The 15,615-nt window shown below is 39.9% G+C and overlaps 2 protein-coding genes across 2 annotated transcripts in view; one reads left to right on the forward strand and one right to left on the reverse strand.

Annotated features, from left to right (window-relative positions):
• ZNF331 (zinc finger protein 331) overlaps window positions 1-15,615 on the reverse strand; it is a 238,732-nt gene that overhangs the window by 211,055 nt on the left and 12,062 nt on the right. The window contains exons 4-5 of the mRNA XM_036833398.1: window positions 12,648-13,962; window positions 10,651-10,928 (exon numbers count right to left, since the gene is read on the reverse strand). Coding sequence (XP_036689293.1) covers window positions 12,656-13,962 — 1,307 coding nt within the window. The 3' untranslated portion in view covers window positions 10,651-10,928; window positions 12,648-12,655. Of the gene's footprint in view, window positions 10,929-12,647; window positions 13,963-15,615 lie in introns of the transcript that reaches the window.
• Window positions 5,264-6,244, forward strand: LOC118885317 (vomeronasal type-1 receptor 4-like; the record flags this gene model as incomplete). The annotated part of the gene is given in 3 exon segments (XM_036833941.1): window positions 5,264-5,716; window positions 6,064-6,180; window positions 6,182-6,244. Coding segments are annotated over 3 exon segments (633 nt in total), but the record flags the coding sequence as incomplete, so codon positions are not given.

Consider the following 15,615-nt stretch of genomic DNA (forward strand, 5'->3'; position numbering starts at 1 on the left):
TTATTTTCAGGAGGATGTTTCCAGGCCATGGCACAGGGAGGACAGCAGAATCCCTACATCAAAGAGAGAGCTGAGAGTCCTTGGAGATCAAGGCAGAGAGAGTTCAAAGAACAGACTACCAGACCGGAGAGATCTGCATATAGACAGACCCCAGAAGTCTGCAGAAGCCTCCCTGAAATATCCAGCAGAGTACTGACTATACAAACATGTGAAGAAACTAGCTGATACTACAGGAAAATATATATATATATATATGATTAGAGGAAACAGTACCTGGGGTTCACAGAGGGCCAGATATAGTAGCTATTCCAAATAGTTAGACTTGAAAAAAGTCAAAATTCAGGAGGCCTTGAGTAAATTAAACTAGCAGGCTTTGTCTCAGTAGTGAGGAACAATTATTCCTAAATTGAGTTCTGCTCAGGCCCCACCTAATAGATTGTAAACATCAAATCTACAAGGGTCAAATTGTTTCCAAGTCACTTAATTGCATCCTTGAACAAATACCTCAAGAATACTTATGGGCATACAAATATATACAGTAAACAACAAGGTAAAACACAATGTGTGGCATCTGCATGTAATGACTCTGCCCAAAAATCTGCACTAAGACAGGAATAAACTGTAGAATAGCTTCTAGCAGTATAATGCCATGTCCCTGGGATGACCCCATCTTTACCCCTCCCCACCCTGCATCCAAATAAAATGCCTGCTTGAAAAGTCTCAATGCTGCTAAAAGAATTTTATGTATATTCTAGCCAACACCTAATGATTGGCCCCTGACCTCCTTCTTAGTGCATTTACTTAAGGGGCTTATGGCTGTGAAGATGTTATCTTTTACAATTCAGAAGTGTCTTCCTCAGCACCAGAGAGTGATTCCTTTAATACAGAATCATCAGGAAGGATAGAGCCTCTGTCTTTTAGTGTCTTCGGGAGAACAGAATCCTAACTTCAATAACTGCCAGCTAGAAATGCTGTTGGAAAATGGTGCCAAGAGACTTGCTCGATGCAGGGTTGCCACAAACGTTCAATTTGTAAAAAACGCAGTATCTGGGAAGCACCATAAAGCAAAGCACAATAAAACAAGCTGTGCCTGTAGATAATAATAATTATAATAATAATTGTCAGCTAGTAAATACAGCTGGCCTAATTGCTTTTACAATGACCAACCCTTTGTAATGTTTCCCTTCTCTGATTCTACCAAGCCTTCACTCACCAACCCCTCCTCCCTCATTCTCCCTTTAAAACACCCTCTCACCTTTGCACATATTGGAATGGAGCTTGGCTCTTTCCCCTACTGTCAGTAGTTACTGAATATAATCTGTTTTCACTACTTTAATGTCTGGTTGTTTATCTTTGACATCTCCATTCCAGGCATGCCAGCCAAACATTTTAGCCTTCCATTGCCCCCAGCACTCTTCATCCTCTGGGTCCTCCTTCACTCCCACCTGAATTCCCAACCATCCGGTTTCCTCAGCATCCCCATGACCACCGTGACTATGCCAACCCTGTAATCCTGTCCTTACTCCAGGCCCTTTAGCCCACTGGTGTCCACTATCCTCCCTAGCTCCTTTTGACCTCTCTTCCATTATCCCTACATCTCCAGCTCCTCTTCCTACCCCCACCTCTGCCTTGGACCACCAGGTACCCAACTCATTATCTTGCTCAATCTCTCCTTTTCTTCAACTCCTCATAGACATTAATTCTCCTGGGCCTTTTTACCCATTCCTGCTCTTTATCTACCTTGGCCCATTATCTTGCCATCCCTATCATCTTCTTTGTTCCCATGACGCCCTACACCCTTAGTACCGCAACATCCAGCATCTCCTGGACCCTTAAGTTCCTTTCATGCTCTATCACCTCATACCCTTAAACTCACCAGTGCTCTTTAACCCCTCCATGACATGAACGAAACGGTGCCTTTTAACCTTCTGTTCTCTACCCTCCGTTTCACATTCCCACATCTCTGGGCTCTCTGTCTGCACCACCTCCTTCTCTCTATGCCACCCTTTTCCTGTGCTCTCGCTCTTACCCTGCTCTATCACACACCTGTGCGTTGTAACTCCTCCAACAGTCTCTTTTGCTAAGTGTCTTCATCTAAAGTGGCAATGCGGGACTTCCCTGGTGGTCCAGTGGGTAAGACTCCATGCTCCCAGTGCAGGGGGCCCAGGTTCAACCCCTGGTCAGGGAACTAGATGCTGCATGCATGCCACAAGTAAGAGTTCACAACTGAAGATTCCCATGTGCCACAACTAAGACCCGGTGCAGCCAAAATAAATAATAAATAAAATAAACAAATATTTAAAAAAAACAAAAAAGTATTTGATAGCTATGGGCCTGATTAATTGGGCATAAATTTAATTCTTTCAAAAAAATAAAAAAATAAAGTGGCAATGCATTTCACTTTTTACATTCTGGACGTTGTAATGTCATCCTCCTGAGTTGATTACAGAGTTGGAAGGAGTATAAAGGGTGGCTTGATGAAAGGGGGTCTGAAAATACCACTATTTCCTTCATATATGAACACAATATCGGCACACATATGCTGACTATATGAGTTTGATTTTTTTGAATGAAAATGAGACTGAGTTTGCGTATGCATCATACTAAGTGTGTAGTAATGCGAGTGTGTATCTCTAAATAGTAAGTCTGGGGATAAGTGTTTGTGGTGGATCTGTGAGGATGTATGTGTGTAAGTATGTGAGTTTACGTGACTATTTGATTGTGAATGCATGAGTGGCTTTGCAAGTGTGTGTGTATCACTGTGGGTGGGTTGGGGTGGGTGGTTGTGCATATTAGGGGATGTCCACCATTATGGCTCTTACACCTTACTTGGATATTGAAAGATATTGGATAATGGACCCAGATAAAATGTAGATTTGTTTGTAGAAAACCCAAAGATTTGATTTGAAGTCATGTTTTATATTTCTTGAATAAGTACAAGAGTAATCAGGGTTCATTATGGAAAATCCAGCAACAAATAAGAGGACGATGGCAACCATTCGATGCTCTTGAACGGTCAGTAGCATTGGCCTATCTGACATCTGGAGGAATGACCTTTTAAAGCATCAAATGCTGGTGCTTTTGTTTGTACAGCCCTCATAAATTTCTCCTTTTTTATTGCTTTTGTTCTATTTAGATTTCCTATCACTACTGACTTATCAGTATGAGTAAAGTACATTTTCCTACAGAATTTCCAGATCATCTAGAGTTCCAATATAATTTTCAACAAATGCTTGACTTAGAGTTCGTCCTTTAACTGTATTTCTTTGAACATCCTTCTCAGGTACTTTGTTTCTTTGCTCATTAAATTATGGTGTGACTCACTGGTGTGAAGATTAGGAGAAAACTCACTTTGGGGTGGAAAAATGGCTCTGGGAAACAGTATCCATGAGACGCATGTGCTGCACTGCCACTCCCTCACGTGTCAGACCTCAGTACCCCATGCTCCTCCATGTGAGACCCCAGCTGCTCCCCAAATCATGGAAAAGGAAGAGCCTTTCCCAAACACTTCAGTGGTCTCTTTGGAGATGCTAATTAGAAACTTGTAATTGGTTTTAGTAACTAGCAACCGGGAAAAAGTTGTTCAGAAACGTCTTCAGTTCCCCAAGACCGCACTGTCAATGCCGTTCCAGATGAAATAATAATTGAACTTCCGTCTGGATGTCATGACCTTCACTCTGTGCTCACTGTCCAAACAGAGGGATGGAGTCTGGTGAGTACTTTCTCTTTCAGTCTGACAGTCAGAGGCTGTAAGGGAAGTAGGCGTATTGGAAGTCAGAGTTAGTGATCATATTGGAAATCGGAATTTTTCGGGGTCTGAAACTGATCCACTGAAAAAAGCCCACAGGAAAGAGAAATCATTTCTGAGGTATCAACTGAACTATGAAGAGAAATCGGGGTCCTAGACATCCCAAATCACTCAGTGTCTCCATATATGATTACATGTAACCCTCACTGAGAGTTTAATGATGTTTAATGCAAATGATGATTCCTTTCAGCTGTTTAAGGACTATAGTTCTGAAACCAATCACTTTTAGCCCACCCTACTGGGATCACAGACAGTTTCTAGAATCACTAGAGTGCCTATAATACTTCCATGCTTGTAATTTGCTGTATGGTGAACCTACAGGAATCATCTAATCCAGTGAAGAAACAGTGTATTTGAATGAAAAATCCTGGAATAGAAATATTTTCTCTAACTCTGAGAGTATAAAGTGCTTAACAAAGACAGTAATCGTGTCCCTACTGAAATCATCCATTGCCTGCTGATGGTAGTGAGGCTGTTTTCCTCTTGAAGTGAAGGAAACAACATTTAAAGAAAAGGTAACTAAAATCCTGCATTTCAGACAGAAGCTGTCAGACTCAAAAGTATCCTTTGATCTTTTCTCTGGTTTTAAAAGATTCTAATAAAAACTCAAAGATCTAAATTTAAACTTATAAAATGCACAAACTCCACTTCTTATTATACATCTACTTTTGAAATTATGTCCTATATTAGTATCTTTCACACAACTCCCCTCCTTGCTAATAGTTTTACTTAAGTCAGATGTTAATGAATAGATAATTATATGATCTGAAATTAGTAATAATTTCATGTCTAACCCCTAGTGATTTTATCCTGTACTGGTGTTTGACATCCCATAATCTAAGCAAGACATGACACTGTTCAATAATTCCCGTGATCGGTGCTATTGTATTTTTCTTCTTGGCGAAAAGGCAGCACGTCTTCTCTTGTCATCCTAATATAGAGTGATTCTTGAATTCATTAAGTCCAAGTCATTGGGCAGGACCCGGCAGTATTATGCTGCAATCAGCACATCTGACATTTTCATAAGATTTCTAAATCCTCATTTGTAATTGTTTTTGTCCCATAGAATAAATCTTTACAATTAAATTGAAGGTTGTTACAATCAAAATTATAAAATAACATACCAGCAATATCAAATAAAATCAAGGTATTAAAAATAAGACTAAATATATACCTGAATCAGTCAAAGAATGCAGCTAACATAACAAGCTTTTTAGCACAGCAGGACAATTAAACCCTCTCTCTTTAAAATAGGCACAGCCAAACGAAATTCTCCATTTTGCCCCTAAACAAGGCGTACTTTTAAACAAATACCTAACCTCTCTGTGTCTGTATTCTCCCCATCTTTACAATGAAAGGAATAGTAGTGTCTGCCTCACAGATTTGTGAGGAAAAGCAAAATTGTCACATGCATGGCTTTCATTGTAGTTGTTCATACATGGAAAGTGACTCTTGAGTGTCTTCCAGGCCATCACGATCAGCCCCAGAAACTCTAGATGGGCATAAATGAAAGTGAAAGCTCCCAAGCACATTGGCTCCTATATTTTCTTGTGTTGGATCCCGCAAATGTTGGTAAATATCGTATTTCCTACGTGTACGACTGGCAAATGGAGCAACAGAAACATCACGACAAAGGATTTGGGATACTGTGCTGGGGTAGGTAATAACAAAATTACACTTTCACTCCTTGCAACATTGTTGTCATTCCCTGATGTTTTATGCCTGGGGCTCATGCTCTGGGCCAGTGGCTCCATGATTTTTATCCTGTACAGGCATAAGCAGAGGGTCCAACACATTCATAGGAAAAATCTTTCGCACAGATTCACCCCTGAGGCCAGAGCAACCCGAAGACTCCTTGTCCTTGTAAACACCTTTGTATCATTTTACACTCTCTCCTCCATCTTCCAAGTCTGTATTGCTCTTTTTTTTTTTTTTTTTTAATAGAGGATCTTTTTTTTGGGGGGGGGGGTTATTTATTTATTTATTTATTTATTTATGGCTGTGTTGGGTCTTCGTTTCTGTGCTAGGGCTTTCTCTAGTTGCGGCAAGTGGGGCCACTCTTCATTGCGGTGCGCGGGCCTCTCATTATCGCGGCCTCTCTTGTTGCGGAGCACAGGCTCCAGACGCGCAGGCTCAGTAATTGTGGCTCACGGGCCTAGTTGCTCCGCGGCATGTGGGATCTTCCCAGACCAGGGCTCGAACCCGTGTCCCCTGCATTGGCAGGCAGATTCTCAACCACTGCGCCACCAGGGAAGCCCTGTATTGCTCTTTTTAATAATCCCAGTTGGTTACTAGTGAACATCTCTGCATTAGTTGCTGCATGTTTCCCAACTGTCAGTCCCTTTCTTCTCACAAGCCATAACGTCAATGTAATACAGGCTCTGCTTTGCCTGTGTAAGGAATGCAAAAGCTCCTGATCTTATCAGAAAGAGATAAAGTTATGTTTTTGTCCCATGTTCACTTGTGTATTCACTCATCCTCACGGAGCTGTAAGTGAAATTATGGAAGTCACATTACAAGGGAATGGTGTACAAGACATACTGAAATTCTGCCCCATAATAAACGATGAAAAGTAGTAGCAACTGTAAATGAAACATTATGTAATTATTATGTAATTACTTATACAATTGAATTGTTAATGTTTGTAGTGGAGTAGTTCAGAGTCAATGAAATTAAAAAAAAACAAAAACAAAAAAACAGTAGAGCCTGACACAGTCTGGACGTCCTGAGGATGTCTTTGAGTGTGTAACTTTCAATTTCACATAATGAATTTATCCAGAAATTAACTAAACGTGGAATTTCTGGAACAGTTCCATGAAAAAAAAGAATAGCATGTAGGATGATCATTTAAGAAACTGAAGAGAAAAATGTTCTCAGGGAGTAATGAGGTATCATGGGGTGAAGATGGAATGGAAATCAGTTTCAGAGAGTAGGTATATTGGGAGCCAAGATATGAAATTTGTATGTTACATCGTTATAAAGATGGTGCTCATGTGAAGTATAATGATATACAGGAAGACAGCATATTTAATTTTTTTTTTCATGTAGCAATGGCCAGATTAAATGGAGTGGGGAAAAAGAGAGTATAAAGATGTTTTGGACAATTTTAAAAAAAGAAAAAAAAAAAACATGAGGTGAGTGAGAAAATTTTAAAAGACATGATGTTTGGGATAAGATGGCATGGGTTTTGGCATCTGTAGAAGATAGATTTTTCTGTATAGTGTGAGGATGCCAGCTGACCGTATTGGAAAGAAAGAGATTTGAAGGAGTACTCTCATGTCAATTACATGAGGAATTAAGTGGAGGTTTTTACTAAACACACACAGTGGAGGAATAGTTATTTGGGGAAGAAAGTCATGAATCCTTTTTGTTTGTGTGGAGTTAATGGCAGGTGGATTTCTGCAGGAGCAAAATAGTTGTCTCAAGTATAGGAAATATTTTAATATAGCTATCTCTGTAAAGTATTAAAGATACAATCATTTGAAAAACAATGAGTTTGAAATAACGGATATTGATATGTTGAACCTTGTGGCCTGGAAATAGAGAAATACAAATTTTTAGCTGAGAAGAGGCACTTTGAAATATTTACCACATATTAGACCATAAATACCTTAATAAATGTTGTAATAGTACCATTTAATTATACTGATGACCTACTGTAAAGTCTATTATATGGTCATGTGTTTTTAATAGGTTAAAAAGCCATGACATATATGTTTCATTATTTTACTTTAATCCAAATGTTTTAACTAGATCTCTTGAAAACAACAAAAAAAATCCAACTGAAGAGTCAAACCATGTTAGACCTGGGGTAAGGAGATCAGGATGGTGGAGGAGGAGGACGCTGGGCTCATCTCCCCTATGAACATATCAAAAATATTTTTACACCTACATGGGGGAAAATTCTCTTGCAAAACGAAGTGGAAACTGGTAAAAGTACTCCTGTACAACCAAGGCTGTAAAGAAAGATATACACAGAGTCAGGCAGGAAGGGAGGTGAGGCAATCAGGGTGGGATCCACAGGGATATCACAAGCTTGGAGACCCTCCCTGGAGAGTAAGGGGTTCAAACCACATACTGGGCACCCCAGCCCTGGGGTCCAACCCCAGGAAGACAATTCCCCTTGGTTAGTTTGAAAACCAGTGGGACTTCAAAGAGGGCTGTAAGAAACAGATTCCACTTGTGAAGGGCACACTCATGCTCACTTATTCCCAGCAACAAGGTGGTGAAGGAAGCAGACTGAAACTGCCCGGGGCTCTGGCCAGTGTCCCGATTGCTCCAGTGAATGCCCTGGCCCACACCAAGTGCCCACCCCAGCCCCTCTAGCTCCAGCGCAGCAGCTCCCCACTAGGGAAAAGACTACCACTGCAGGGGAATGTGCACTTGGGGCAACAGCGGCGCGGGGGGTGGGGGCAGTGAAAAGCAGGCTAGACCCGGCACTGCATCTGAACAGAGGGAGAGCAGTCATTACTGGCGCTCACGGAAGCGGCGGATCAGGAGCTGTCTGGAACTCTGACTGACATGCCAGGAACGTCCCAGCACACTCCAGCCCACACCGGGCACCTGCTCTGACCCCTCTTGCTTCAGCATCGCTCCTTTTGGGTTGAAGGTGCTGTTGCCAGGAGGATGGAGGGCACACACTCAGAGGAAACAGAACCAGCCTGGACCCTACCCTCAGGGCTTCTGCTCCACACCTTGGGACCCAACCCCACCCCTAATAGGGTGGTGATGGCCACTGAGCAGAGGGGAGGGAAAGCTCCTGCTCGCACCTGGCTCTGGCTCTATCTCCTCCATCTCCAGCCGCACTTCCCACCAAGGTGACAGCTGATGGCAACCCTGGGGAAGACGTGACCTGTGCTTACTTCAGATCCAGCTCTCCCAGCAAAGCCACTGGGCACAAGCAACTGCATAGAGATGCTCCCACATAAGGACAGGCTTACTGACTCACCTAATTTCACTGAGACAGAGAAAGTTAACCAAAATGAGAAGACAGAGGAATTTGTTTCAAATGAAAGAAAAAGAAAAAAAATAACTGAAAAAACAACTAATGAAAGAGAGATACACAACTTACCAGATAAAGAGTTCAAAGCATTCGTAACAAGCATGCTAACGGAACTTGAGGGGAAAAATAGATGAACACAGTGAGAATTTTAACAAGGAACAAAAAACATAATAAAAAAATCAGTCAGAGTTGAATAATACAATAACTGAAATGAAAACCTCACTAGAAGGAATTAACAGCAGACTAGGTGATATAGAAGAAAGTATAAGTAATCCGGAAGACAGAATAATGGTAATCATAACATCAAAAAGAAAAACAAATTTTTTAAAAATGAGGACAGTTTAAGAGACCTCTGGGACAACATCAAGTGCACTAACATTCCCACTATAGGGGTCCCAGAAGGAGAAGTTAGAAAAGGGTTAAAAATGTATTTGATGGGGGCTTCCCTGGTGACACAGTGGTTGGGAATCCACCTGCTTATGCAGGGGACACGGGTTCGAGCCCTCGTCCAGGAAGATCCCACGTGCCGCGGAGCAACTAAGCCCATGTGCCACAACTACTGAGCCTGTGCTCTAGAGCCGAGCCACAACTACCAAAGCCTGCACATCTAGAGCCTGTGCTCCACAACAAGAGAAGCCACCACAATGAGAAGCCTGTGCACCGCAAGGAAGAGCAGCCCCCCGCCTCGCCACAACTAGAGGAAGCCTGCATGCAGCAACAAAGACCCAATGCAGCCAAAAATAAAATAAAATAAATAATTTAAAAATATATATATTTGATGAAATTATGGCTGAAAAATTCCTGACCCTGAAGAAAGAAACAGATATCCAGGTACAAGAACCACAGAGAGTCCCAAGCAAGATGAAACGAAAGAGACTCACACCAAGACACTGAGAATGGCTTTGGAGGTGGTATGCTCTTACACGAGCATAAATTGCTCTTAAATTGAGAATCCCCTGAATTAGAATACAGTTACATGCCCTATAATGGGAAGGCTCACACAAGCATAGTGCCTTCTATTTACCAAATGATTGCACAGGAAGGTCCCCATGAGCCTCACAGTACTCAACTGAGATTTGCAGGGCAGGTGCCACCTCAAAGGAGCAATCTGAGACTCACAAAGGTTAAACAACTTGTCAGGACCCAGAAGTTCTGCCACAAAACTCAAGTAGTAATCCTCATAGTACACCAGAACTATCTTTATACTCCTATTCTTGTCTCATGCTGTATAAAATTAAAAGAATCTCCCCAACTGTCACTACTAGAAGTGTGTGTGTTTTATTTCAGGAACTATGACATTCACCAGCATGCCCATAAAATTCTCTTAAAAGCACTAGGAATGCCTGGACCCCATTCAGAGTTTTTGTGCAGAGACATACGGTATTAGAGAACCGTATTAGAAGACACATTCCATCCAAAAGGTAAGACCTGTGCTTGCGAATCTTTCTCCATGGTCAGGCTCTTGAGAAGCCCTGCCTTGAACAACCAAGCTTCTGATCCCTGTTTTTAAGGACAAGATTGAAGCTCTGTTGATTCCGAAATGAAAAGAATCACAATGGTGCTTCTAGACTTCGGTCTTCCTCTTTCTTCAGAAGGTCTGCTCACTTCATGCAGGATTGGTGGTGGTTCCAAAACGAAATATCCACCAATCCATAATACAGCAAACACTTTAAACACCGAATTCTCTAGTTCTACCCTTGTGCTCCTGATTCAGGAGTTCTTGGAAGTAGAGTAGACCTGTATTATGTTGGATGTAGACACATACACATTTACAATACTCATGAAACACGAAGAAGTGATGAGTAGACAGTTGTAAGAATTATTGTTAGACTCATTTATCATATCTTTTATTCTCATATCAACAAACAGCTGGATTTGAATTTTGTAAAAGCCACAGCAAACCACATTCCCTTTAACTTTTTATTTTGAAATAATCACAGATGTACAGGAAGGTACAAAGATAGTAGAGGCATTCAGAACCTTCACCTAGTTTCCTCCGAGAGTTACATCTTACACAAATATAGTACAGTATCACTCTGTGAATACAGTAAACAAATTTGCAACCAAAGTCGCTGAGAAAATGTTTCTGCCCAAAAGCCATCACTGTCCTGGAGATTCCTGTAAAGATGAAGATGAAGGAGTTGGCTACAAGCAAGTGCCTGACCATCAAATCTGCAGACCCTAACCTTCACCCAGAGAAGGAAAGCAAGATATAATGGTAAAGAAGAGAGAAATTCTCCAGGATTCTAATCATAGTCTGTGATAAGAAGACCATTTCTATTGCCAAAAAAACCTGGAGGATCTGTTAGTTCCCAATGACTGACATATTTCTTCTGGGGGATGCTGCAGGAGAACCTGAAGCAATGGTTACGTTTATCATTTCAACTGAAATTCAATATTCTCCACTTACCATTAGTTCTCACTGAGAAATATTTACTTAAGTTTTACTTTCATTAAGAGCCTTCTAAGAGTTGAATATGTAACTCTGAAAAACCTTTACAATGTAAGAATCACTGCTAGGAAGCTCAGTAACGTCTTCATCCTTCACAAATCTTGGAGATGGAAACTACTACTATTTTTATTCTAAAGAGGAAGAAAACTTAAGCACAGGGAGTTCCATGGTTTCACTAAATTCACACATTGGTGAGCAGCAGATATGGGGACTTCAACTTAGTGGAGACGGTAACAAAGTATAGTATTTAACCATCATGATATACTGAAAAAGAAGGTTAGCTACGTTCTTCCAATAATCTAGACCTATATTTAGTTGTTTTCATAACTGGTCAGCATGTTTTAGATTAGTGGTATGTTATTTTGTAGTTTTAGCCGTGACAAGTTTCCATTTATGAGTAAAGATTTTTCTATATGCCAATACCAATTATGCATCAAGCTTTTGAGATCTTAATAAAATGCAGATGCTCTGACTGCAACCCAGAACAACAGGAACCTGGCCCATGACCAATTCGGATTTAATGACTGTAAGACTGCGTCAACATTAGTATGGTAACAGAGAGGCTCTTTACGCTATGAACAAAACGGGGTGGCACCTATCACTGGAATTGAACAATTTCATGATACCCTAAAGTGTGGTACATAAAACACTACAATACAATAAATACCCTACAATACAATAATACCCTAAAGTGTGGTACAATAAAACACTACAGTAGGGCTGCAGGATACAAGGTTAATGTATATATACCACCAATGAACAAGTGCAACTGAAAATTAAAAACAAAAACCAAAAATAAAGGAAAGAAAATTTAAAACAAATCACCTTTTACATTAGCACCGAAATTTTTAAAAAGTTCCTTTACAGGTGTAAAGTTCCTTTACAGGTGTGTTTCATCATGGCAGCACGTGAGAGGTCTGTGATGAAGATATAACATCATTAACAGATTTTGAACCTCAGATTGAAAGTCACTAAAAATAGAGCCTTACCAAGAAATCTAAGAATAAAAACATTTCATAACTTGATTAGTGGGCCTTTCCACACATCCTTGATCCTTTGATCCCCCCTGCCACCATCTTATGAATTTTAAATGATTTTAAATTTTAATTACTCTGCAGAGTGTAACATGATTTGACTAATCTTCAAGAAGGACTAGACTTAGTTTTCCCTACTAATAATTCCCTGATGCACAGTACATTCTGAAACCTGCTTAAACAATTTACCTCACTCATTATATTTGTAAGCGTTTTCTCCATTATGAAATCTTTGGTGATCCTGAGGCCAGGTCATTTCCTGAAGGCCTTAATATATTCTCTTGTAAGGTTTCTTTCCAGTATAAATTCTCTCATCACTCCAAACATATGAACATTTAATAAAAACCTTACCACACACTTCACATCTGTATCTTCACTCCATGTATATTCTGGTGTCTGTTGAGACTTGAGTACTGCTTAAAGGCTTTGCCACACTCATGACACTTGTAAGGTTTCTCTCCAGTATGAATTCTCTGATGAACTGTAAGGCTTGAATTCTGACTGAAGGCCTTGCCACATACATGACATTTATATGGTTTCTCTCCAGTATGAACTTTCTTATGTTGAGTAAGGTTTGAACTCCCAGTGAAAGCTTTGCCACACTCATGACATTTGTATGGTTTCTCTCCAGTATGGATCCTCTCATGGCCCCAAAGGTGTGAACGTGTGGTGAAATCCTTACCACACTCGTTACATTTATAAGGTTTCTCTCCAGTATGGATTCTCTTATGTTGAGCAAGATTTGAATGCTCAGAAAACGCTTTGCCACACTCATTACATTTGTAAGGTTTCTCTCCAGTATGAATTCGCTCATGACCCCAAAGGTGTGAACGTATCATAAAGTCCTTACCACATACATTACATTTATATGGTTTCTCCCCAGTATGAATTCTCTGATGCCTTGTGAGGTTTGAGAATCTGTTAAAGGTTTTGCCACACTCACTACATTTGTAAGGTCTCTGTTCAGAATGAATTCTTTGATGATTAGCTAAGACTGAGCAATGGCTAAAAGCCTTCCCACAGTCATTACATTTGTAGGGCTTTTCTCTAATATGTGTTTTCTGGTGTTGTGTAAGCAATGAAGGATGTGTTAAAACCTTCCCATTTTTATTACAAATGTTGGTTTTGACACTAGGAGGAATTATTTGAAGTGGTGAAACTGAGGAACAGTTTTTCATAGACTTCTCAACTTGATTACATTCATAAATTTTCTCCTCAGTTTGAAAAATCTGCAGTTCAGCCAAATGTGAATGAAGGCTTAATCCAAGCCTATTTTCCAAACATTTCAAAAACTTGTTTCCTGAATAGCCTACGTTACTTTTTAGTTCCTTATTCCTCATATATGACTTGTAATATCTGTAATATTGAGACATACTTCTTACAGAAACATTCTGCTTTAAAGGAAAATTATTCCAGGATTTATGATGTTGTTGATCTCTACTACCAGTGAGATTTTTGCAAGGGGTTGTAGTCACTCCTTTGTAACGTTTTTCTTCATATTCCCACTGATTCGCAAACTTGTGCATATTTTGCTGGACTTCACTGAAATCAAAATCATCAAAATCATGACTTACAAGTCTTTCAAAAACCAATGTCTGAAATAAGTCTCCATTATTAATGTCCTCTTTTGGTGATAATTCTTTGATCACACATCTGGTAGACATATCTGTAAAATATAAGGCTTCCTTTTAACCAGATTGGAAGATAGATATTTTATGCTGAAAAATATAATATTACTCCAAAGGTAAAACTCATGATTAACAGACTTATCAAGTTTTACAACCATGGTCTGCAAATGTTTAGGAACACAAATGAATAAGATTCCTCTAAAAAGAAAGGGTGATTACACACAATTCAAATTATTTTCAGGGAAGCCTATTTTCAAATGCTCTGTTATCAAAAGTTACAATAACCTTGAAAGAAAAGGAATTTCTCCACAGGCACCCCAAAGCACACAACTCATGGGAGGCATACAACTGTCTAACATTTGAAAAATAGAAGATATTAAAAATAATCACTGGGGTCCAGTGGTTAAGACTCCACGCTCCCAATGCAGGGGGCACAGGTTCAATCCCTGGTCGGGGAACTAAGATCCTGCATGCTGCATGGTGGGAGGAAGGGAGGGAGGGTGGGAAGAAGGGAGGGAGGGAGGAAGGAAGGGAGGGAGGAAGGAAGGGAGGAAGGGAGAGAGGAAAAGTTTCTTAAGAAAATTAATATTTAAAAAAACACTACTGAATACTTGTATACAACACTAAAACAACACTGTAAGCATAGCAAAACATTTTGAATACTTGTTGTACAACTATACCCATGAAAAATAGGCATACTGCAACATTAACGATTAGTTCACTGTGCTTATATTACATAACATATGCTAAATATTAATTATCTGTTAATCAAAATAAACAGGAATAAACATTTTAGTAATGTGAGACAAATCCAGCCATAAATCATAAATAATAAGAATTTACATTTGTTAAATACACACACACACAGACACACACACAGTGTCTGTGGAATTCTAAAGAATTCACCTATAAGACTAAAAGAAAGGACATATTTCAGAAGGAGCACACAATATGAGAACTGGAAAATATGTTAAAAATCACTGATTTTGAAATAAAAGGTCCAGGTAAATATGTAATATTACAGAAATTAATGGGGAAATGTGACAACAAAACTGACAAAGCAGGGAACGCCAAATGTACTTCTCTGTACAAAACAAGAAATGAACTCACAAAAACTGTCAGAATCAACTTTATAAGAACTCTGGAAATTAATCAAAGGATTCCAGCTACCAGGAACACTCTTAACCAAGAAAAAGGCAGCTGTTTTTTCTTACCTTGACCCATCCCTGTTCCTCAGCTAGGCAGTGGCCTTGAAGATGAGAGCCCCACAGGCTGGTACAGGTTTCCAGAATCAGAGGTGACAGAACAGACCTTATAAAGAATTTCAACTGTTTGGGTTTTGGTTTTTTTGTTTTGTTTTTTTTCTTTTGATCTGCCTGATGGATACCTAAAGGATTGGCTCAAAGTACCTGCAAAACTATACCTAGGTGGAACAGCTAACTTGAGGGCTTGGTCAAAAACATTTAAAGGTAAATATACTAGCCACTGCCACCTAGGGCAAGGGATAACAACTTGGGCAAACAATGGACAAATCGAAAACCCTGGGAAAAAAGTGGGGAGTGAGTTGTACTGGGAATTAAGGACTTTGAACATCTGCCACATATTCCAGGGAATCTAGATAGATTTGGGATGCCTAGGACTGGGAATATAAGAAAAGACCTGAGAAGCTCCTAAGCCCTCATGTACAGCTG

This window comes from Balaenoptera musculus, chromosome 19, assembly GCF_009873245.2.
Source record: "Balaenoptera musculus isolate JJ_BM4_2016_0621 chromosome 19, mBalMus1.pri.v3, whole genome shotgun sequence".
In the NCBI taxonomy this organism is placed as follows: Eukaryota; Metazoa; Chordata; class Mammalia; order Artiodactyla; family Balaenopteridae; genus Balaenoptera; species Balaenoptera musculus.